At 40.3% G+C, this 24743-nt stretch overlaps 1 protein-coding gene across 1 annotated transcript in view; it reads right to left on the bottom strand.

The window, feature by feature from the left end:
• The window catches only part of cntnap2a (contactin associated protein 2a), a 313006-nt gene extending 289863 nt beyond the window's left edge, over window positions 1-23143 (bottom strand). The window contains exon 1 of the mRNA XM_068581486.1: window positions 22841-23143. Coding sequence (XP_068437587.1) covers window positions 22841-22943 — 103 coding nt within the window. The 5' untranslated portion in view covers window positions 22944-23143. The remainder of the gene's footprint in view (window positions 1-22840) is intronic.
• Window positions 23144-24743: the final 1600 nt, after the last annotated feature.

The raw sequence follows: 24743 nt of genomic DNA, 5'->3' as shown, positions 1-24743 counted from the left end.
AAAAAGGCCTGACCCGCCAACTTTGAGCTTCACCTCTTCAGAACCCTATTGGTGACATCAGGGAGACCACGTCCGGATTTTATACAGTTTATGGTTGTGACCAATGTTTATGAATGTAACTGAAGGCGTGTTTCCTTTTCTCTCTGCATATCTAGAGTCATATCTCCAGCAAAGCTGGAGACCTAAAGAGAAATAATTATGAGGAAAACAAGAACAAAGGAATATTATTTGCCTCAGTTATAGAGTCATCCAAAATGAATAAACTAACAAGAGACGACTCTGCTAATAACAGGGCGAGCGTTCAAAGGAGGCACAAACCACCAAAGCTACTGGCAAGACGCTGCATTTGCTTTCAATTTGTCACAAGTGAAACTAATAAAAATGTTATACTAACTAAGAGGTCCATACACCCACATTTTAAAACACACATTGCAATCGTAGCCATAGTCAACCACGGAGAATCACACATATACACAGACGCCATACAAAACCTGGGGCTTTGATCAAAGGCTTTGCATAGTCGCTAATGTAGTCTTTGCAACATGCAGAGTGATTGATGACGGAGGTTTACAGTGTGTGTGTGTGTGTGTGTGTGTGTGTGTGTGTGTGTGTGTGTGTGTGTGACTAACGGCAGATGCATTTGCACATCTATCTTACTTATGTGCACATTTCTTCGAAACATATCTATGAGAAACGAGAATTGAAGGTGTAGGTAAGGCAAAAATACTGCGAAGAGATAAATACAGGCAGCTTGAAAGAAGGTAGGATGGATAGAGACACAGATTCAGAGACAGGGTCTAAGTGATGAGACAGATGAGGCAGCCAATGAGTGACAGGATGTAGAGGAGAGCTAAGGAGACAGAGACAGAGAAAAGAAAGGTTTGCCTTAATGTTATTCAGAGCTTCAATCAGTGCTCACCCTGCTCTGCTCTCACCCAATCATCTTAGCAAACACACTCACACAGACACACAAGTCCAAGTATCTTTCTGCCCATCAACCTTGGCCTGACAGTCTGAGTGCCATGGCAACGGTTTACAGACATTTGAAAAGAAAACTCTGGAAAAAGACATAAAAAGATTTCAGGATTTTGGAAATAGATGAATGCATGAACTGATATAGACGACGAGATGCACACACAGAAACGTAATGCAAATAGCTGGTGGGGTGGGGGTGGTCATATTGTAATTATCAACTGTAACTGTCATATTGGCAAACTGGCAAAAGTAGACAAGTGTGTTTGAAGAAAGTGAGAACAGATTCAGGAAAAGCAGTGCAGAAGGAACCAAGGAGGGAGTCGACAGACATGTAGAGTGATAAAGCCTGGGTTTAGACAGGCCTTTATGGGTTCACAGACACAGACATCCTTTGAAGTTGTGAGGAGATTTTGGGCTTACAACTCTGACAACAGTGACTGGAAAAAGAGGGAAATCTGATTTAAGTTATGCACACAGACATGATTAGATACTGGAAATCAAGGAAACAAGATCACATCAAAGATAAATTATAGGAGGGGGAAAAAAAGAGTCGTAGTACAAAGAGCTGCACACATGTTTTATCTTTGAATAATGCAGATGTATTTTCAAAGTCAGGATTGGAAGCATCAACCACAGACTTTAGCTTTGACATAGTTAACGCAATCATTTTGTTGAATGAAATTAAGCCCACCACTGCGAAGCTAGGGAAACAACCCGAGAGTGAAGAGCATTAAAAGAAAAGTTAGCTGCTACTACATCATATTCTCCCCAGAGAAATTGACAAACTGTGTGCACTGAGCAAATTTAGACTTCACAGGATTTTTGTAAATGAGTCCTTACCGAGACCCTGTTCCATAGTTTTTGGGATGAACACCCTTCGTCTTTGCATGTGGGAAACGTTGGCATTAGAATGCTGTTTGAAGTCAGATTCTCTCCCATCAAGACCAGAAGTGACTTTAGAAATGAATGGATGAGGTTGTGAATAAGGCAGGTTCAGGTTGCTTCAGCACAAACTCCTGATGTGTTTCCCCTGCGGCTGCCCATCCAGCAACTGTAACGTCACTGTAGAAAACTGTACACACATGTCTTCAACGTTGCATAAGGTAATAATAACAAGCATGATCATCTTACTGCAGTGCTTAAAGTTTTGAGGTATGGTGTGCAGCTGCAGGTACAAATGCACCTAGCTGCCAAATACGGCACAAAAAGAGAGCAGTCAGACAAAATATAATTAGGAGATACAGCTTGTTATCAAAAGACGAGTGGAGTCAAAATCCCTCAGGATATAAATAATTGTGATTTTCAAGAAGAAAAATGAGTCAGCTCTCTGGGTTTACATGTTATAATATATGTTATTCCAAGAAACAGAATACATTTACTATTGCTTCTGGGATTTATGAACTTTCAATTATTTCATAACAGTTATTCCACCCGAATAATTTATAGCAATGCTTTGTTGATATAACTAACTGGAAATAACTGGAGTGAAACCAGGTAAAAGCTCATTAGAATAAACCAAATTAAATAGAATTTCTGATATAAAAAAACATTTTGAAGATCTTAAAACACGTAAATAAATAAAAATCAACACATAGGGAAGAGACAATGAGAGGAAAGTTGGCAAACTGCTCATGACCTCTGGGTCAGACAACATGTCAGCATTATTGGAGATGTGTTTTCAGCAACAATAACTTTTCACTGCCTGAAGTATTCAAACCTTTGTGTATCTTGAGTGGAACAAAACTGACTCCATGGTATGCACTCCAGCTCTGCTTAGCAAGTTGCCAATTACTCAGAGCGGTATCCCTATTCCATTTGTTTGTATTCAAAAGGGATTGGTTGTACAACAATGACGATTTGACTATTCGTTGCCTGTTTCAACGTGTTGTTTTTTTTCCACAGGGATCACTGTATCTGACTATCCAAAAAGTAATTGTAATGGGTTTCAGTGATGACTTCGACCACATTAACATGTCAATTGTGGCACAGTTTCAAAATGCACCGAACATTTTTTACACTCCTTGACGGATCGGGTCCCCGCGGTCTGCTCTCAGGTTCCCTTTTGGGATCTCTTCCTGGTGCTGCCCGGGAGTATTTCCTCCATGCCTTTGCACAACAACCAGCTCTGGTTTTGCTTAGAACTTCCCTTTGTGGAGATGATTTTTTTTACTATCTATAAAACCATTGTGTTTATAAAAAAAATTGTTGATAAGCTCACAAAGTTCTTCATTGATCCAGCCTCTTTAACAATAGTTTGATTTTAAGAATACCAAGGCGACCGACTGATGGGTCAGCGAGGGATGATTAGACTCATTGACTTCCAGGGGGCGATCTTACAATGTATACCTTCATAAAGGTCCATTGAATGGCAGAGGTGCTTCTGTGTGGCATCATACAAAAGTGACACCTTGTTGTGGAGGATTATAAACTAAACAGCTCCAACCAGGTGTACTACATAGTTTGTCCTCTGGATGCTTTGGCCACAGGAAGCCACAGTCAGACTAGATTATCCAAAACACCTCCCTCTCTGCTCATGTGCTCTGCTTCATTATGTCCAAAGCCCTTCAGGCGTGAATTTGGCTCAGAGCAACCTCTGGCTTTATTTGAATAAAATCGATCTACTCTTGATTACGGCGCTGAAAATTGTGTCCATGCATGGCAGCGTCACACCCTCAATTTGTTCTGACAAGCAATACAATGATAGTATCACCCCAGAACCCCAACACTGCGTGCCTAAATGCAAACAAATGCACATTGCATACCCCTCACATACACATGCACAGTGAAACGAAAGGGAGACATATGCTGATGCAGATAGATGTGGGCAGATAAACACATAAATCCCTGAACGCTCAATAACACAGACACAGACACACACACACACACACACACACACACACACACACACACACACAGAGAGAGAGAGAGAGAGAGAGAAGGCACTTCAAACATGGGCTCATTAGACAGCCTGCAGAGAAGGAAGGAGAGGGAATGTTTAATAGCTTTGGGCATCCAAACACAGCACCTGCTGCAATGTTGAAAATATGGAGCCTTAATTCATGAAATCGGTGTGTTTTCTTTCACATCTATCCTCAAGACTAGACAATAATGTAATTTGGGCTGGTTCTTCCTCAATGACAGGCACATTGAAGGATTATATTTCTGAAATAGTTAATATCCTGATAAGGATATATAGTTCAGGAAGAGTGTGATATGTGAATGTGGGTTACCCCGTCCTTCAAGCCTACTCACTCTTTAAAAAGTTGTATTTGTCACACACACACACACACACACAACCCATATAAGTGTTTTTCAAATATCAATAAAAAAGTGTCTGCCAACAGTAACACAAAAATCCAGGCAATTAAAAATGAAATACAGCTTTACACACTTCTTCCTTTTTTAAAAGGGAATTGTATAAATAATGCATTCATATCATCTCCACATTGTTCGCTTCACTTTAGATTTAGCTAAATACACAAGGACCTTCTGCATGCTAGTCAGCATCTTTTTGCAGTAAGAGGCACAACTTTTGGGAGCATCGGGACATTCTTTCTGTCTAAAAATCTGTTTGAATTGATTTGGTTCTTTCTTTTGTTGTGAAGCCAAAAACAAAGACTATGAGTCTAGTGAACTTTATCTTCAACCATTTGTGGTCCTTGAAGTGAAGTCTGGGAGTGCAATGGGGCTTAGCAGGGAAAACAGAGAGCAAAGACCGCCAATATATATATTTCTGCCTTTTGGGATCCAGGTACGCTCTCCACTCAAATAGTTTCTCCTTTTCTTTGTCTCGGCTTTTTTTCCTTCCTGTTTTTGCAGTTTTTCTCTCTCAATTTATCCTTTCATTGTTTGCCAGTCTCTCTTTTTTTTTTTAGCGCTGTAGATATGTCCCTCTGTCTCACTCTTTTACCACCCAAACGTATAACGTTATTAGTTCCTCTCTTTATCTAAATAGGGTAAAATGTGTCATGAAGTATAAAACATTTGCAAAATAACTAATTGGAAGAGCAAAAATAGACCGATGTGGGATTTTTCCGTTAGGTATTCGGAACTGTTTCCATTCTAGCTGAAGATTTTCTTTATTTTCACCCATCTCCTCTCCCGGGGTCCTTCCTTGTCCTTGTCACAACACTCTCTAGTAGAACCTGCTGTTGATTGTGTGTCTGTCTGTGGGAGGGTGTTTGTGTGTGTGCATGTGAATGTGGGAGATCACGGTAAATGCTTTTATGTGTTTTGTTCTTCTCACTGTGGTAGGTGACAAAAAAAAGTGGAGGTTGAAAGAAAAAAAAAGAAAAACGAAGAATCAATGCAAAATTAGAATAAAAGAGAAGAAGTTGCATGTGGTGAGGGTGTACGGGAGAGAGGCTGCAGTGAGTGGGTTGCTTTCACAAAAGAAAAGTTTGATGAGGATTTGAAGAGGAAACAGCCATGGTGACTCTGAGGAACGTCAAGGTTTGTATCTCAGTAACAAGGACAGGTAATACAATTTTGGTTGCATAGATAATGGTAAATACGAGAATGCAATCTAACTATAAAGCGTTTAACTCTGCCTCAGGTGGGTATTAGGGCCGCACTACTTATGAGTGAGCTGGAGAGTAACTTTATTGAATCAGTGCTAAAGGGAGTGAAACCAGAGCAGAGAGAAACAGAGGGGGAGGGAATGCTTGAAGAAAGTGTGATGAAAGATAAAATGTGAAGGAGAAAAAGGGGAGTTTATGGGCGGACGACATTTGAATCATTGTAAGGTGAAGGAAAGTAAGGAGAACAATGAGGTGAAGTGATACATTATTAATATTCGCCAATTTGGTACATTATTGAACAAACACAACCTCAATGAGAAGGTGCTACCTGCAGCCACCCATTTGCTATCGATGGAAGTCTGAAAGAACTGTCTTTCTACACACACACACACACACACACACACACACACACACACACACACACACACACACACACACACAACAACATACAGCATTCTGTGTATAGCAAATTCAGTCTCACATCACCCGTGAAAGTTCTGCAGGGCTTCAAACATCCTTGATCATTCCTTCACATTATCCTCCTTCAGGACAGCAGGTTGCTATTCTGCGTCGTTCTCATGGCATCAATATTTACTGCCATATAAAATGTGGTCCACAGATCTCAGGGTTGGGGAGAAGACCCTGGGCATTCCTGGCTCTGGACAAAACATTACTTTTGAACAGTATAACGCAAAATTAGATGTTGTACTTGTAGTTGTTCCAAGCCGTACCTCTGGAACCACACTGGCCAAAGATTGATTCTCTCCTCCTGTGTCTGCTCTGCTCATCAGCACTACTCTCTCACTAAAGAAATACAGTGGAAACATTTTACAGTGATCATGTCTGTCTGGGTCAAATTGATCACTATAATAAATGCATGCTACAACCATTTATTTTTATTTTTCTAAAGTTTTTTTTTCATGTATGTGTCCATTTATTAAATGAATATTCTGCTATTGCTTTGTATGTGTAAGCTCAGTGTATAACCAACAGTATCTCCATAAAATATAATGAGACTCAGGAATCTATAGAGTGTAAGGCTTTTAGTGATAATCTCCTTTCTTTGTAAAACGGTGGAAACATAAAAATATGGCCTTATATATAAACATGAACAATTTTGAATATAGCTAGTATGGGTGAAAAATGAGCAGCAGTTATCATGAGACTTGCCTAACTCGTTAGCGTCTAAGCTAATTTTTACATTGATGTTAATTGAAAAAGTACAATTGTGATCATGGTAACCAATCACTATAAATGGTTTCCAATGTGTGGCTCATGCTTCTTTTTAAAGTAGAAATGGTGTTTTTTTGGAAACTGATTACATTTTTGCCTTGATATATGACGGAGGTAAAAACGATTTCACAGTTGAATTAGTGGAGGTAGCCTACTTGGATATTAGTGGATTTTGCGGGCCATTTTTTCAAGGTTGTCAAGCGGGGCTCTCTTTGTTGAGGGGAAGACCTACTGCTGTTAAGCTGTGCTTTAAATGGTGGGTAGTCAATCAAATAGCATTGACAAAGACATGCACGCATGTCACTTATTTGGAATTACTGACATTTTTCTCTTACATGTTGCTTTTAATAATGTGGGAATGTTGTGGTAACTTAGGTAAGAGGAGCCAGGTAATAGAAAATAACCTGTTTCTTTGTACCTTTATGGTTATACTATATTACTTAATAATAAATACCAGGCCAGAGTTATTACCTAGAAACACAAATGGAAGAAATAACCATGGATCAAGGATAGGATGCTTTAATCAGAGACCTGCAGTATGTTGTGCACATGATATGATGATATAACAGGACTGACTGATGCTCTGAATTGTTCTTGAAGAGTTCCATCTAGTCGAGTTTTGACAAATTTCAATAATAATGCTGGCTGATTCTCTAGGGAAAATTACAAATGCTTGACAGAGCTTAAGAAGTCTTCACTGATTTAAGTTAAAGTGACGCAGCATTACTGTTTTATTTCCAGTTCCTGAGGCAAGTCAAATTGTAGCAAGTTAAGATTCTTAGTGCACCTCTTACAGTCGGGCCACCAGAGAGCATACAGGATGGGCTATGACAGGGTGTACCTGCCTGGACATGAATGACTCTACTCTCTCTTTCACTTGCCCCAACAGTAGAGGTTTGCTGTTGGATTGAAATATATGTTACATAGCATAATACTATGCTATGGTACACCTACGTTTCAGATAAATGTAATGCATGTGTTGTGTCTATAGGGAATTTAAAAAAATGCATCATCAGGTGAATTCAAAGGTGAAATGAATAACACCATTTGCATTCATTACACCATGTAATAATGTGTTTGTGAAACAATAACCAAAACATTTTTGTGTGCATGAGTTTTCATCATTACATAGTGCTAAATACATAACACACTGTACACAATGGACAGTGTGTTATGCGTTTAACAGATTAACAGTGAAGCACATTCAACTAGATCGAGGCAAGTACCGCTATCCAAACAAGGAGATGCATTTCAATTGAAGCCTTTTTAATAGATGGGGCCCAGTAACCAAATATATTGACATTCTATTGCAAAAAAAAAAAGTAATACTATTGAGAACAACAGCGACCTTAGATAATGCTGCACACATTGATTATTGTATGGTAAAGATGATAAATACATAATAATAATCAAATAAGCTGTATTCCCACTACAGCAAAACTATGCGTTGTACTTGTAAGTCAGTCTTAATATGTCAACATAGTCAGACTCTGTCTAAAGGGCCAGCACACCATTGTTTTCTCAAAGACTCACACCACATCTTCACAGAAGGTGTAGCATAAGAAGCCTTTTAGCAGAGCAGCAGCAGAACTTAGTCCTCCGTCTGTGTCCACACAGGAAGCGTTCAGTCAATGTATTGAGTGTAGGTCAATACAGAAGAAAATAGACTTTAAGCACAACAATTTGCTTCGGGATGTTAACCAGTCTGAGCAAAACCTGAGAAGCATAGCTGAACCGCTTCCTGTTGAGACATGCCGTAACACAAGCACGTCTGTGCTCCATCTGTGTCTACACAGGATGTGACACAGTCTTGATTGTAGGTCACCGGTATGTTGCATGTAGTGTGCTTTGCATGTCTAAATAGACAGCTGGAAGACAGCTGGACTGATTTAAGCATACAAAGAATGGTCAGGGGATCACCAAAGTCCATAAGATTCATCCCCTGGAAACTATGAATGTGTGTACACACTGTCATGGCAATCCAATTAATACTTGTCAAGATACTTCAGTTTGCATGCAGCTAACACGGCTAAAAAATAAGACAAAGGCCACATGAATCTCATGTATTACAGGTTATCCCTTGTTTAGTCAATGCATGTCACTACTCTCGTATACAACCTAATTTACGAAATATGTTCTTAACATAATCCATCTATAGATTATGCTTAATGTACTTCTTATTATCAACATATAACCTCAGCAGCTACAAACACAACTCAGTGTACTGCACAGAGTTGAATATTCTAGGCATACATTCAGGTTTATTATAAATTGTTAAGATAACCCCCATTAATATGGAAGTCTCTGACCCATATGAAAACCAAATGATGTTAAAGTTTAACATCAAAGAACATACTATGCTAACCCATACAATCCCATTGAAGATTACAGGCGAAAACCCATTGAAGGGTTGTGCGATTTATGTCCGCCTCAACCTGTCTTAACCGGACAGTCAAAGGATTAACATGCTAAATCTCACATGCACAAACAAGCTTGAATGCAATACAGCATGCACAGAGGTAAATAACACACGCACACACACACACACACACACACACACACACACACACACACACACACACACACACACACACACACACACACACACACACCACGTTAGGATGGTTTCACAAGATCACCCATTACCACCCTTTAAAATGTGTGAGTTGCTAATGGTTTTGGATCCCATTCAGGGAGAGTGTGTGGCCTGTCTGTCCATTAGCTGACACACTCTGCTGACTAAACACAACACTTCCAGTGCCCTTGTCCTCTGTTCCCCTCTACCACGGCCCCTTCATCTGGGAGATGAAAGTAGCAGTGGTTGTGCGTGTTTCTGTGTCTCTGTTTTTGCTTTTTTGTATGTCTGCACATATAGAGCACAGGTGTAAATGTAATTGCCTGCTTTTGTTTGATCAAAAGAGTGGCAGAGCAGGGCAGAGAACTAAACTATTTGCCATTCAACTTTACCATTTGGTTTGGGAAATTGATTGGATAAGTACAGTATTTGATTATTTTCAAATGGCCGAATGAATAAAACATTTGTAGTTAATTTGTGCTTTTGTGGTCTCATCCAAGTGTGAGCCATGTTATGGATGCTTTTATCCAAAGTATCTTGTAGTTTAGCAAATCAAACACTGCACTTAAACTCATTAATTGGCAATTTACTTCATCTATATTGAACGAAAGCTCATTAAATGTGGTAGCCATCAGGGCAAAAATGTCACTCTCTTTCAAAGTAGGTAATGTTGTTACATTCTCTTGATCAAGTCTAATGTTTGTCAGAGGACTGCAGTGCTTTTTAATCTCATCACGTCTCCAGTTCTGTTTCAGGTGTATGGCTGGCAATTACCAATTTCCTTTTCCAAGTAACGTTGCATTATAGTGTTAGTGTAGTATAGTCGATAAATGTGATAGTTAACTCAGCTGAATCAACTCAAGTTAGCTGATTTTATTTGTTGTAAAACATTGAATACTAACTGACTAATACAGACTCCATACATTGCACACAAACATTGAATTAATTTAACAATCAAGCGACTAACCAAGAAACATGACTAAGAAACTCATGATTTTGTCATTATTAAAACATTGCCAAAGCATAATTTAAAAAGAAAGTTTTACTTCGGTGAGTTGAGTGAGAGTAAACATACAATAAAATCAATGGAAAAAATAATGACAGTCCATGCATATAACCCGAGATCATTCATTTAAAAAGCTGATGGGATGAGCATCATGCGAGGGAGGGAACAAACCAATGAAAATACAAAATAAATACACTTTTAATCTGCCGGTCAGCAAAGCTGACTGCCTATGTCATTATCCAGCAGGGAATACTGAAGACTTGACTACACACCCTGATGTACAGGATTACTGTAGCTTCACATCCAGCCGAAGAATCAGACCTCACACTGAGCTGTTAGGGCAGCACTTTGCACAGTGTCCTTCAAAGAATCCCAAAGAGCAGTCACCTCTCCTCTGCTCTCACAGTCAATCGATAGGACACTTTTCTGCCTCCTTAGTAAAAAGCAAAGAAGATGTCTGCTGCACTACATAAGGTGTGAGTATGTGTGTGTGTCAATGTGTGTCTGTGGAAGTCAATGTTGCATCTCATTGTATATTTCCCAAACAACAAGGAACTACCTGTGCAGTAAAACTTACATACGAGCGCATACAAACACATGGACCAACAGTACATACATTCACTAACTCATTCATACAAAGACGTGCACAAATAAACCATACAGCATGGTAGGGTGCTGGCAGAGTAGATACATCTGCTGGCGGAGTAGATACATCTATAAATCAGATTTGATGTTTCCTGTCAGCCTGCCTATCTGTGTGTGTGTGTGTGTGTGTGTGTGTGTGTGTGTTTCACTCTGCCATGTACTCAGTCCGCTACTCTGGTCATCCCAGACACAGATTAAAGAGCTGAAACTGATCTGTGATCAGCCATACTGTAATCGCCTCCATTTGGATACCATCATTTCATCTCTAGACAACTCATAGAGATGCCAGCAGATGGGATGAGCCTTTATTAAGCAATGATATAAAAACAAATTCCCAAACATTTCCAACTGGAATCGCCATTTGGAAATGTGAAGCACACAGTGAATTTCAATGTTCTACACTCATTAACCACCAGTTTAATGAGGAATTAATGAATCTCCAAATTAATCAACTGAGCTGCTAAAGGATTGACCTAACTCAATCTACAGCTGCTGTCTTTAATATTGTCTTTGTGGCACTTTCAGCAGCTCTAAATTGAGCTCATTCTTAATAAACTCACACAGCATGTAGTAATTAGTAATTTGACCTCTGAGCACAAAGGTCAGGATTAACCCGAATGATTGCTGGAGAGCCTATAAACAGACTGTAGCGTCTGTGGGAGGAGGGGTGGTGAAAGAAAAGACACACATTCCAATACAGAAATATTTCCCAGTAATAAAAAACCCTCAAGAATTCAGAACTTTATTATCATTCACACAAGCAGGATCTGATTCATGCTTTTGTTTATTGGCCACAGTTTAGAGTCCAAGCAGCTGACGCACATTTCCTTGAGCCAGTAGGTGCAGAGGTAGACTTGGCAGTAATTGAAATCACTGACTAATCAAATACAAGCTGTACAAGCATCTAATTTCGGAGACTGCACTTTCGAAATAGAACTAGTTGATTGATAAAGAGTAAAAGGCGCGAGTATGACAAATTGAGGACAGCTCGGTTTCTGAAAGTGTAGGTCTGTAGGTCTATGGCCTGACACCAAAATACAAGACATAGCTGTCATAACTTGTGACATTTATTGACAGAGAAATAGAAACTGAGATATTTTTAAAACGACAGACCTCCGACATATTTCTGATTCCTCTACATATCAACCCACCATGACTCTGTGGAGCGGCTTGCTGTCTTACTGTGCCATTTCATAAGCTGATGGGGTTATAACTGGTATTGATTTCTTGCAAAGGTATTTCACTCCTTCTTTAAGAAAGTAGTTAAATACATACAATAAAGCTCAAGATGCCAGTAAAGGCATTCAAGACAGGACTGAAGCAACTCTGTATAAAAGATTTTTTTTTAAATGATGAACAAAACACAAATATGGTGTGTCTGTTAGTTTATCTTAATGCTGCAAACCTGACACGAGAGAAGCTGTGGTACCAACATCGGTTTCATGGTCACCAAACCAAGGCATGCTGCTTTTTGGTACATGCAATTGTTGTGTCAGTGTTGTTTAGACCCGGTAATGTAGACAGCTTAAGGAAAGAGGGGAAATCTACATAATGAGGAGATGTACAGAGAACAATAAGTAAAGACAACATGGTTCAGGAAAGTCAGATGACCCTGTGTGTGGGGAAGTAACGTGATGAGACACAGAATCATGGTGGCAATGAACAGAAAGAAAAATGACGTGGATAAGAGTAAGAGCAGGGCCCTTTCTAGAAGTTGACAAGGGCTATAGGCTAAGCCCTTGTCAGGGGCAGGAGGCTGAGGTCAGTGTGTGTGTGTGTGTGTGTGTGTATGTGCGTATATGTGTGTGTGTGTGGGTGTGCACTCCTGGTTTGTGTGACTACTGCAAAGATTATGATAAAAAATGCTCTCAGAACAGACATTCTTGTAGCATCAATTGCATCAAAAGTCTTTTTTTACTTCCTGTAATATTTGGCTATTTGTGTTGTGTAAATAAAATAAACAAGTTGCCACGACAACATTCAGCCATCTAGGGAATACCTTGTTGCTTTTCTTCGAACCAACCAACAATCATCCTTTACCTCACGTAATCTGTGCCTGTATGAATAAAACATGTTTTACCTTACATTGTTCCCACAACATGCTTTGATATTCAAAAAATAAGGAATCTTAAAAACAGCTCCCAATTATCTGGATGCATAATATATGAAGCAAAAGCCCTGCCAAGTCCATTGTAAAATAGATATATTGAACCGTTATCTAATTCTAAGCGCTAGTGTTCGAGCCTCCAACTGTTGCTGAGCTTCTAGTTGAAAGTCCCTGAACTTTCCAGTGAGCCAGTGGTGTCGTCGATGAAGCGCACTCCAGAGCTTTTTGTCACAAAAAAAAATAACTATCTGGACACTTAAAGCAGGACTTCTGCTATGTGAGTCTGACAACCACGCATCGCACACCGCACACATGAAGTGACTGAGCTTATAAGCCACAAGAGGAAGTTACCCAGCCCACTCTCTCAGTCTCTCTACACCCACACACAGGCAGAGGCAAGGGTTTGTGTGGTCGGAAATTAATTAATTTACATTAATTCACATAGACAAAGACAGATGGGGACCAAGAGAGGGAGAAAAAGACAAAGAAAGCCACAGTGAAAGAAATATATAGATGAAGGCAGAGAGAGGAAAGGTGAAAGAAATGTAAAAAGAGGAAGCAGTGACCCCTGTCTGACTAATCTTAGCTTACACTGTAACAGCTCCTTCAACCTGAGCTAATGGACCAAATCCACATCTTGCCTCAACAAAGCTATTCTTTTTCATCACACAGCTGTCCACACCAACACACCTACATGTTTCTATAGACTCACATTTAATTCACATCATTGACATTGGAGTTCACCTGTAACTCGTGCCACATACATGTAAGGGAGGTCATTTGTCGTATAGACTGCGTACTAACAGATTCCATGCACATGTATAGGCAGAGGCACACAAGCAAAATTACAAAGGGCGCCCCAAGCTGATTGTGAGGATCAGTATCTGGGCTGATCAAGGATTGGTATAGGCTAAAACCAAGCTGATCAAAATCAGATCCTTTATTTACTGTCGTCTGGCAGCTAGTGCTGCAGCAATGCTCTCCTTGATGATGATGCCTTCAGTGCAGCATTTCGCTGCATATGCGAGAAAAATTTGAGTAAATGTGAAGAATGATTTGGTTGCGCCGGTCATTGACACCCTGTGAGCAAAATACATGGATTTGCTGAACTTAGTTTTATTTTCTTTCTCATTAGCAATATGGTGTAAAACATTCTGGTAGCAGCTACTCATTTTTAGCGTGTGCAGAAGATCGCTTCAGCAATTTAATTGACAAATGACTGCTAAGTAACATCCCTTCTATCTGATCAGTTTCTGCAGTCGCATCCTTCCAAGTATCCATATCTAACTCAAACCTAAAAACCTATAATCAAGTCTGAACCATCAAACAGGTCAGTCCTCACTTTCCAGAAATGTCCTCACACCAAAGGTCTGAAAATCAAGTTTGTCCTTGCAAAGATAGGTCTATAAGTACACACACACACACACACACACACACACACACACACACACACACACACACACACACACACACACACACACAACATGCATACATATGTTCATTCAAGCATGTCCAAGGAGCACAATCAATTTGTCAATTTGTCAATTTACAGCACAGACTAAGAGATCAAAACATACATGCATACACACACACAAAGCAGAAAGATAGAGAGGGACAGAGAGAGAGAGAGAGAGAGAGAGAGAGAGAGAGAGAGAGAGAGAGAGAGAGAGAGAGAGAGAGAGAGAGTGAGAGAGAGAGCGAGAGAGAGAGAGAGAGAGAGAGAGAGAGAGAGAGAGAGAGAGAGAGAGAGAGAGAGAGAGAGAGAGAGAGAGAGAGAGAGAGAGCTCTATTCATCTTTTTATACAACTCCATTTACCTTTCTTCTCCTCTTTAATTTTGCCTTCTTTATTTCCACGTGCACCACAGTGGGACACCACGGTGGGACACAAGCCATGTCATGCACACAGTCAAGACATGCACACGCGCACGTTGTAGCTTCACTATACTGAAATAGAGATGCACACACACAAATACACAGGTCATGTTTGCTAAGTGACTGGCTGGCTACAGCACGCTACCATTCAGCCTCTTTGCTTTTCCTCTGAGTGTAAAGAGAAAAAGGAGTGCTTCTTCAATGGAACTAGCCCAAAGATTAATTCACTTAATCTTGGGCTGTAAATGGGGTATTCAAGCGGCTTAAAAAACAAATTGAATGCAAAGGCTGAGAGTCATAACAACATTTGTCTTAGCTGCGGCACAATGGCTTTTTCCACCACACTCTTCCACATGAGCTGGTGGCCAGATTTCCAACATCCATTAGGACAGAAAGGGACTTGTGGATACAGACGTGTACGTACATGCACGGTCTGACAAACACCAGCTCTCCTCACACACATATACAGACATGTTGACTATGCTACCTACAGTATGTATGTGTGGAATGGTTAAAAGATGGAGAGGGAAATACATGGTGAGACTCAACATCAATGAGTTGAGAGTCTGGCTGGGTACGATTGTATGTGCATGTGTAAGTGAGACAGCTGGACAGATGTTGTGCTGCAGTTTTTAATGTGTAATCCCCAGATTCATCATGTTACCCATCAGGCATGTGCAGATCAAAGGGTTAATGTTCCAGAATATAGGTTAAACTCAAAGAGGGAGGCATGCATAAGCAACAGTTAAATTATCCAGTGACAATACGCTCTATAAAACCCTTTATAAGTCAAGGATCACAGCTTTATATTGCTTGAACACTGGTAAATGCTTGGCTAATGACATATAAATGAATGCTGATGACTTTTACATGCAATAACTAATTAGTTATGTGATGGTTTCAAAAGTTCCATTAAATCACTGTACTCATACACTCTGACTAAATATTGTAATGTGTTCATGTCATGTGGCAAATTGATATCTAATATTACACTCATGTCAAAGGAAAATGTGTCTTTTCTCAGTTATTAAACCTTTGACATAATTTGAAGATGATGTTTACACAGACCAGTGGGCATACTGAATAGTACAGAGGTACTAAGTGTTATTAGGACACAGTATGATCATGATCATTATCAACATTTTTAACGACCCCTGATGTAATTTTGCCTGTCACTATGATCACTCTTGCATTCCAAGTCAGTGACCACGTCGATCATGCTCGATGAGCTCAGAAATACAAATATTACAACATAATTATATATTTCCTTTCATGAGTTAATTAATCCACTGGGATGTTAGCTGGGGAACAATCAGCTTGTATTTGAAGCAGCAACTGACCACTGACCTGCCTTCATGTGTTAAAGGAACCCAAACTCAAACTCAAGTCAAATTGTATCTCGTCACCAAACCAGGAAGTTCAAACATAAAAACATTCAGGTTTTATCCAACAACATAACACTGTAATTAAAACAGGCAGCAAACGTCCTATACATGCTACACTATTATCAATAATGATAAACAAAAACTATACTACATTGATGATATTATTTTGCCAAGTAAAAGCAACACTCCTGAATGTGGCGGAGAAAATTAAAACACCTGACTGGAAATGCTCACACACCATGACAGCCCTGTGGGATTCAGTCCCTAGCTGCAGCCAACTACACCCAACACAATTGGATGAGATGCCTTTGAGGGGTCATGTCCTCATTGTTGCATTAGCAACTATATTTATTTGCACCGAAGCCCCCCCCCCATCCCCCTAGCATTGAATTTACTTCAAGAGCGTGGACAGCGGCTATAACACTCTATGCTCTAGTCAGTGTGTCTAAAGCTTCTCTCTGCCACTCACAGAGGTGACTGCCCAGTTTTACTTTGAACTGCTTTTGACACTGTTGTTTTGACACTGATGATTTTGGTCAGGTTCACTTACACTGCTTTTAACAGCTCTTTCTAACACCACCAGTGACCTGGTGCAACTCAATTGGCATTCCCCAAAGATCAGCGTCCTTTTTGTGATGTAACGGGTACATTTAAGACGAAAACAAACAACATTTCAACTCCATTCTGTACAGTTTCGGACACATCTTGGTTTATGTTGAGCTCACAGCAGAACAAGCTGTAAAGTGAGTTACCCTCTAAATACAAAGGGTAAGTCGAGTTCAAGCAAATAATTAGACATTGCGTATGCAGAATCTTGCTTCATGTTACACCTGCAACGTCCACAGTAATTGTTAATATGGTTCAGAAGTTTCAAAGGCTGAACAGTCACATTATCATCTAAACCGCTTTAAATAGTCTGCTGATGGGGCATGTTGAACTCAAATGACTCAGTAGATTTCTAAATTAACATCTTGTAGTAAAAACTGAGCTTATGAGATTTAAGGATTCTTAGGGTAGCAGAGTTAGTCCCACTTCATATGTTCCAGGACCATCTTTGACAGTGGTGGTTTTATTTGACTTTGTCTTGTTTTGATCAGAAAATTATTTAATCTATTTTTTAATCTTATTTTATGAGAAATATATATATATATTTACTGACAATGTGTGGTCATACTGTACCTATGGAAACACATTTAAAATGATAATAATGATGATTTTTAATGGCTATTCACATCAATTGAACAAGCAGTTATATAATCACTCATGTTGTAGAAACCGCTCCCAAAGTCAGGTGCAGTATTATAGTCGATGACAGCGCCCGGTTCATTTTCTAGCTAATGCAAGGCTGCGCTCTGATGCAGCTAATAACAGCGGTAATATTGAACGACAAGATGTCAGAGAAAATCCTCGGCTCCTGGCTATCTTTCCTCAAGCTGCCTCGCCTCATCCTTACATCTTTTCTAATAAATGCTGCCTCTTTTCTTGTCCTTCTCTCTTCCTCCCCATATCCTGCCAGCCTATACTCTTCACCTCAGAGACCCTTTTTCGAACAAGGTGGACATATCCCGATGGGTTCTAATGAGAACACATTCCACCAGAATAACTTTCATATCCTGCGTATTTGCACATGATCACACCGTGCATAGTGTGGTGTGGTTTGGAGTGGGCCTCTGTGTGTGGGGGAGTGTGTGTGTGTATGTTATGTTACTGACATTGTTAAAGGAATTATGTCACGTGACCTGTCAGTGCGCATTTCTATCACTGTGGCCTTGCTCCCATGATGAAACATAGATAGCCGCGCAGAAGCATCCACTTTCAAGAGAGAAATTTCAATTCTTCAAGGAGACCGATACAGCAGTCCACGTATAAAGCTGACATGGAATAGACAAAAAGAAAACAGTCATGGTGCTCTGGCTCTGACAATTTGTTTCTCACTATTAGATGTTTGCTATGCTTGTGAGCTATGAAATTATACAGAAAATCAGCAAACAGCCTCTATGTATTGGAAATGGGAGAATGTTTTAACGATATCTTGACATTGAACATGTTTAAATATATATTTTAAAACAAGCAAGAGTGAAGGCTTATCAGTCAACTTGTGGATAATATCAAACTGGGTATGGAAGTTGTTTAGATATATTTGACAAGACAAAATTGACAAAATTCATATTCATATATTATGGACTGCTGGGAAATGAAGCAATTCTGATTCATTATATTAAGAAAATAAAGTGCTTTTTGGAAAGTAGTGGATTGTAGGTCAAGCATTTGTGTCTCACAAGCATTGTCATGAATTAATGTTTAAGTGGGATCAAATATTCATACTTTGATAGGGCCAGAAAAGTTTGAGAGCCGTATGAGACTGAAAGAGGAGAACACAGTGTCTCTGTGTGTGTTTGGCTGGGATCCATGCCAGTCTGCTTGGTGCTGTGAACACAGAGTAGGTGCTGTTTTGAGAGTTTATATGAGCATGCACAAGCAGATGCATCACACTACTCCCTTGAAAAGTGGCTAGTGGGGATGTTTTATCAATCATATTAATAATCAGGAGGGGAACGAGAAGGGGACAGATTGTGACGTCAGATATTGGGTGGATGAAAAAAATGGGGATTTTGGCCAGATGATCAAAACCTTTGATGAGAGTCAAGTAACGATAGAGAGTTAGAGATAGTTGAAGCAAGCAAAATGACAAGTTGCAAGAGGGGAAAAACTGAATGGAAAGACTCGGGAATCAAACTATGGGGGGTATGAGAAAAGTAAGATGAATCATCAAGGGTCAGGATAAGACAAAATGGAGTGAAAATGGAGGGAGAACAAAGGAGTGATGCTTTTTTTTTTAAGTAGGATAGGGGCAATACAGACAAAGGGCAGATGAGAACAATGGCAATTGAAAACTCAACCTCGTTTCATACAATGCAATATAAATGTACTAATGTGGACAAACACACACACACACACACACACACACACACACCCTGAACACAGGCAGACATAAATACACAAGGTTACACAAAGCTAAACATCAAATATTGAGATGATCAAATCTGAGATGAACCAGTCTGCTTCCTTCAGCTCTAATCTTATTATTACTACCTCCTACTGGGAGCCATCACTAACACACGCACATGCACGCGCGCACGCGCACACACAACAAGATACAGGGCTGCATATAACTGGCATCAAGTTGACTTGTGTGCTGGTCACAGTGACTCATTTGTTGACAGTAGGAAGCTGCTTTCACCAAAGTTTCCGTAGAAGGAGTGTGAGGACATGCCAGATTATTCTTTTGTTTCGTTTGGATCAGTCACAACCAGTCATATGTTAAAATTAGCCACTTTGATACAGAGCCTAAATTGGCTCTATTCCTTCGTCAAATATAACGCTTCAAACTCAAACAAGAACGTTTGTATTAACAACAGAATGCAATTGAATACTTTTTGTTTTATAATGAATTATATTGAATAACAAGAAACCGTGTCTTGTCTTGCCCTGTGTGGCCCTGGAGGTGCAGCCAGACTGATGTTTATGTCAAATGGCCTGGCTTAATGAAATGAGAAAAGGCTAATCTGATTCTATAACAGACAGGCTCTAGGGGCATCCCATTAAGCCACCCACAGTGTCACCAGCTCTTTGACTTTTTTACACTGGTGCTGAGAGTTTCTACAACGTGAACCCCGTTCTAAATGCGTGGGAGTGATGAATAGCAATGCTGCAAACCTGGGCAGAAGGGTTTGAGGCTGATTAGAAAAACAAATTGCAAAGTAAACTTAACATGCATGAAAATTCAACAACTGGGCCAAATATCTGTGTAATAATGTGTCACTGAATTTTTTATTTTTGTACAATATACTTAAAAAAAAGCATATTGTACATGATCTGAAGCACAACAAGGACAAGGATCATTTACTTTTGTTCAGTTATGTGAGTGTCTGTGATTGTGTATGCCCCTCTGTGCTTAACGTGAGTTTGTATTTCTGCCTGAAAACGTCTGTGCAATAGATGTGAGAGTTGATAGCGCTGCACTAGTCAATTAAGTGATAATGGAATGCAACAAAACACTGATAGACGCTTGAGGCCAAGTTTGCATAGGAGAAAAACTCTTAATTATTGTTCAACATACAATCAAATGGGAAACTAGAAATGCACAAATACACATTAACATATATACATCCACAGACAAATAAAATGCATACATCCTCATTGCTCTCTTTCTTTTAAATCTTTTAGGGAAAATACCTCATAGAAGCAGATTTTCAGTGTGCACTTGGTAAACTTCACACAGCCTGTGGTTCAACCAGCCCATTGACTTTTAGTCTGGGAGTGTGTTTGCCTCGATAGGATGGAAATGTTAATCTTTTTTAGTCCATGCCTCAGACCATTGGTCACAATGACATTGTCTATTCCCCCGAGTGTTGCACATCTAGTCCCTGAGGAGGGATAAAGTCAGATTTAAGCTCAGCGATGGAACTACTGGTCCAATTCAACATGCTGTTCGTATGACTTTCTCTCTGTCGCTCTCCCATCACACACACTTGTATCTTTCAAATCCTACGCTGATCCTTCTCCGCACTTTATTATTCCTGTTGTCTTGTACTGTTGTCTTATATTGTGCAATGCCACATATGTCAATATGCAAGACACTGACGTAGTTGAAGCTATATATATAAAAAAAAAAATCAAATACATATGGATGTGTTTTTGCATACATTTAAAGTGACTTTTTCTTTTTTGTTTATCTTCACTTTAAAAAAAAATACTTATCAGCTCATAATTTTGTCTAATAGCCTGATTATTAAAAACAAAGCACAGGCTGCATTTATGTGCAGATGATGAGAACTAATTCATGTCGACTGTCTTTTTTGAAAGATTCAACAGGTCCAAATAATTTATATTCCATTCATCACAAGTCTTTAACCTTGTAGCCCACAGCTTTTCCATTTCTTTAGAAATACCCTGGCTCTCTACTTTCTCCGGGGACTCTCCCGCTGACCCAGTCAGACCTGCAGATTGACGGGAGCAAGAGGACGGAGGATTTCCATAAAGGGATCAATACAGTTTTACAAATAAAGCATTGTTGCTGTGACTCATATTCACTGTGCGGCCGCAACCGCTTTGAGAAATAAAAACACACAGCCCCATATCCTCTAACTCTAACTCTCCTCCTCTGTAACACTCGCTGTGACGCGCACACGCAGACATATGTGCAGGCACGCGCAAACAGTCCGCGGTAGCGTCTCACCGCTGTTGTCTGTCTGACGGGATGATTAATGAGGCGAGTCGCCGGATACATTCATCCGGGACCTGAGAAGCCCCGGCGATCACCGGGGGAATCAGTCACAGCGACTCAGTTACCGTCAGCGACATCGGAATGACACCGAACCAAGTGTGGACGATTGCAGGAAATTTCAGAGCCAAACATGATTGGCTATTTTAAGATGGACACGACCACAAATAACAGACGGTAAATTGCAAAACATACCTCGGGGAATACCATACCAGTAGGTGTGCATGATAAAGCACAGGCTACAGACCTAAAGGCACTGGATCCCCTTGGAAGATGTCAATGAAAAATCACAAGACAAGCTCTGCAGTTGCAGTTCGTGTCATTTATATACACACTCTCGATATTAAAATTACAGGTTGGTACGCAAACATGAACAATGCAAAAAGGATCCGTCATTTGTATTTGAAGTATGTCTGAGGATAACTTTTCCAGTGACCGTTAAGTAGACCCAGACGTGTTAATAATGCAGAGACTAATCAAAGTTAAAACTGCACTGAAACTTCACGAACAACCTGATTTAGACACATGCATATAGGCTCGAAGTTAGACATCTTTAATGTGCCGCGGTGTCACTGACAGTGAAGACTCATCTCCTACAAAGCCCGAGACCAAAACTGCATTTACACATTTAGGAGATTTAACGAAACCTCCGTATTTGGATTGATTTGGGACAAATGCAATGTAAGAGTCTGAAAGCAAATGCAGTGACCTTATGTAATGTTAATCCACAAAAACCCTAACAGGGTTGGCCGAACAAATAGCCATTTGTGAAACGGTTTCAAACTGTTCGCTCGAATGCACTCATGCCCTCGGGTTGAGACGGCACAAACAGACAGCAACACTGGCACACTGACATGTAGCCGTGTGAACCCGTGGTTAAACATAGCCCGTCGGTCATAAAATCCCGGGTGCTAAAATCAATAGAGGAGAAATCCCCAGGAGTTAACACGTGTAGATGAAGTCAGAAGGTAAGCCCGCTCCCTCGCCCTTTCCCCGGTGCAGCCCTGGCTCTTTAGCTCCAGGTGCCCCAGCTGACAGCACCGTGGGGGTACACCTGCAGCCCCGCCGGCGAGCGCCCCTTCCCACCTCTGCTGTTCTGCTCCAGAGATTGGCTAGACCAGAGAGTCTGCCCCCACCCCCTCCCCTCCGACCCCCACTCCCCTCCTTGTATGCAGACTCCCCAGTTCGCTGCTGGGAGACACATCCCCCCCCAAAAAAAAGAAGAATAACAACTTACGGGTTGTTGGCAAAGCTCCGTGCGCACAGTTGACGTGGCTTAAAATCCACAAAGCCACCGACAATAACAACGTCAATCCCTGGGCAGGACGGTGCCGGTGCATCTTCACGGCCGGTGCGGACGCAGCAGTGTAGGAGAGGGAGAGGAAACACTCGGCACGAGCAGCAGGGAGGTGGTAACGACAGTCGGTCCGTCAGACTCGCTTCGCTGTTGAGGACTGGGGAAGAGGAGCCTGGCTGCACTGACTCTCTCTCACACTCTCTCTGACTCTCATCTCTCTCTCTCTCTCTCTCTCTCTCTCTCTCTCTCTCTCTCTCTCTCTCTCTCTCTCTCTCTCTCTCGCTCCAATAAAGAGATGATGTAAGGATCGCGCCGACTAACAGGCTGGCCTGTGTTCGCAAGCGCATGCAACGCTCTTCTCTCTGCAGCTCTCTTGCCTCCTTATTTAGCGATTCCCTAAAAAAAAACAAAAAAAAACAGCCTTGTGAACAGACTAAGTACGACTATAGTGTACAGTATGGTTCCAGCAGTTCAAGGAGGCATGACTGTGCGCAACTCAAATCCACTGAACTGATTTCTGCTCTCCAACGCTCCGGTGCGCTGTCCGCGGTGCTGAACTGAACTTATCTCAGTCTTACTGGCTCTCTCCCTCTCTAATGTCTTTCCGTTTTTTATAGCCAGACAGTGCCCCCCTCGTTTTCTGGGTGGTGGTAGTCTTGTGCATGTGTCTCCTTTCTCCACAACGAAACAAAAATACACACAGTCTGCAGCCATCCCAGGTCTCTCCTTATTTCCTTCTCTTATTTACCAGCTTTAGTTATCAAAATGTTTTTAGAGTGAGTGAGGTAAAGTAATGTCAGGTGGATTTATTAACAAACAGTCCTGGCCAATAGGTAGTTGCAAAGTGTCGCAGTGTGTCAGTGGTATGCCAGGCATATGAATATTATTAGTTACATTACTTATTGTCCTGGCTTGTTACAGGGTTGTAGAAAACAGAAGGTTATTGTACACAACACAAAGATATAGCTATGAAGGAGAAATTATTGCACATTTATTAAAAAAAATGTCTAGCCACAGTAAAGAGACATCTGTTTGTGATTATACACTTTTATTTTACTTGAGTAGGCACATGTCAGTTTTATTGCTTCCAGATTGCACACGTTCAGCTATTTGGGGAGCATCTACAATACAGTTATTTTCAAGTAATTCTGAAAATGGAAGGATTCGGGGCTGGATATGACAAATGCACCACACTTTATTTAGCTCTATATGTTATATATATTTGACAGGCATCCTATGTTTGCAAGATAGAAAATCGTTAAGTATTGAACTGCATGTGGCTGTGTAATGATGACATTTACATTTCCATTGGTGTAATCATTACTGTTCTTTAATAATAACTGTGTATGCCTCCCCTGAATTGTATAGACAGTATATGATAAATACTGAACTGTACACATTTGCTTTCCATTGGTATAATGGTGATTGTGGCTGTTGTGTTTTTGCTATATGAAGAAGGGAAAAAAAAAGCAGAAATCTTCAGAAGATAGAACATGTTTCCATAATGAGTAATTGCTTTCCATATCTGTCCGTTCACATTTGTCACTATCATGTCTGTCTTGTCTGAGTCACTGTCATCTGTCAGGAAGATAATACGTGATTATCACTACTGCAGGGAGCATTTTTCAGAATGAAGAAAATGGAGAGTTTAAATGGAAGTCATAAAACACAAATTTATGGTAATGTCTCACTTATTTCTTCCAATGAAGGATTCATTATGAAGCAGCATGCTATTATCATGGATGCTGGAAGTAACGTAGTTCATGGTAAATGGAAAATTGACTTGCATTCATATTTTGCCATTACACTACATGTTAACATTGCCCCATTTACACACACATTG

This window comes from Clinocottus analis, unplaced genomic scaffold (genome assembly GCF_023055335.1).
Source record: "Clinocottus analis isolate CAN_PGR_092001 unplaced genomic scaffold, fCliAna1.0.p SCAF_18, whole genome shotgun sequence".
NCBI classification, from domain to species: Eukaryota; Metazoa; Chordata; class Actinopteri; order Perciformes; family Cottidae; genus Clinocottus; species Clinocottus analis.
This window is presented reverse-complemented; position numbering and strand designations above follow the sequence as displayed.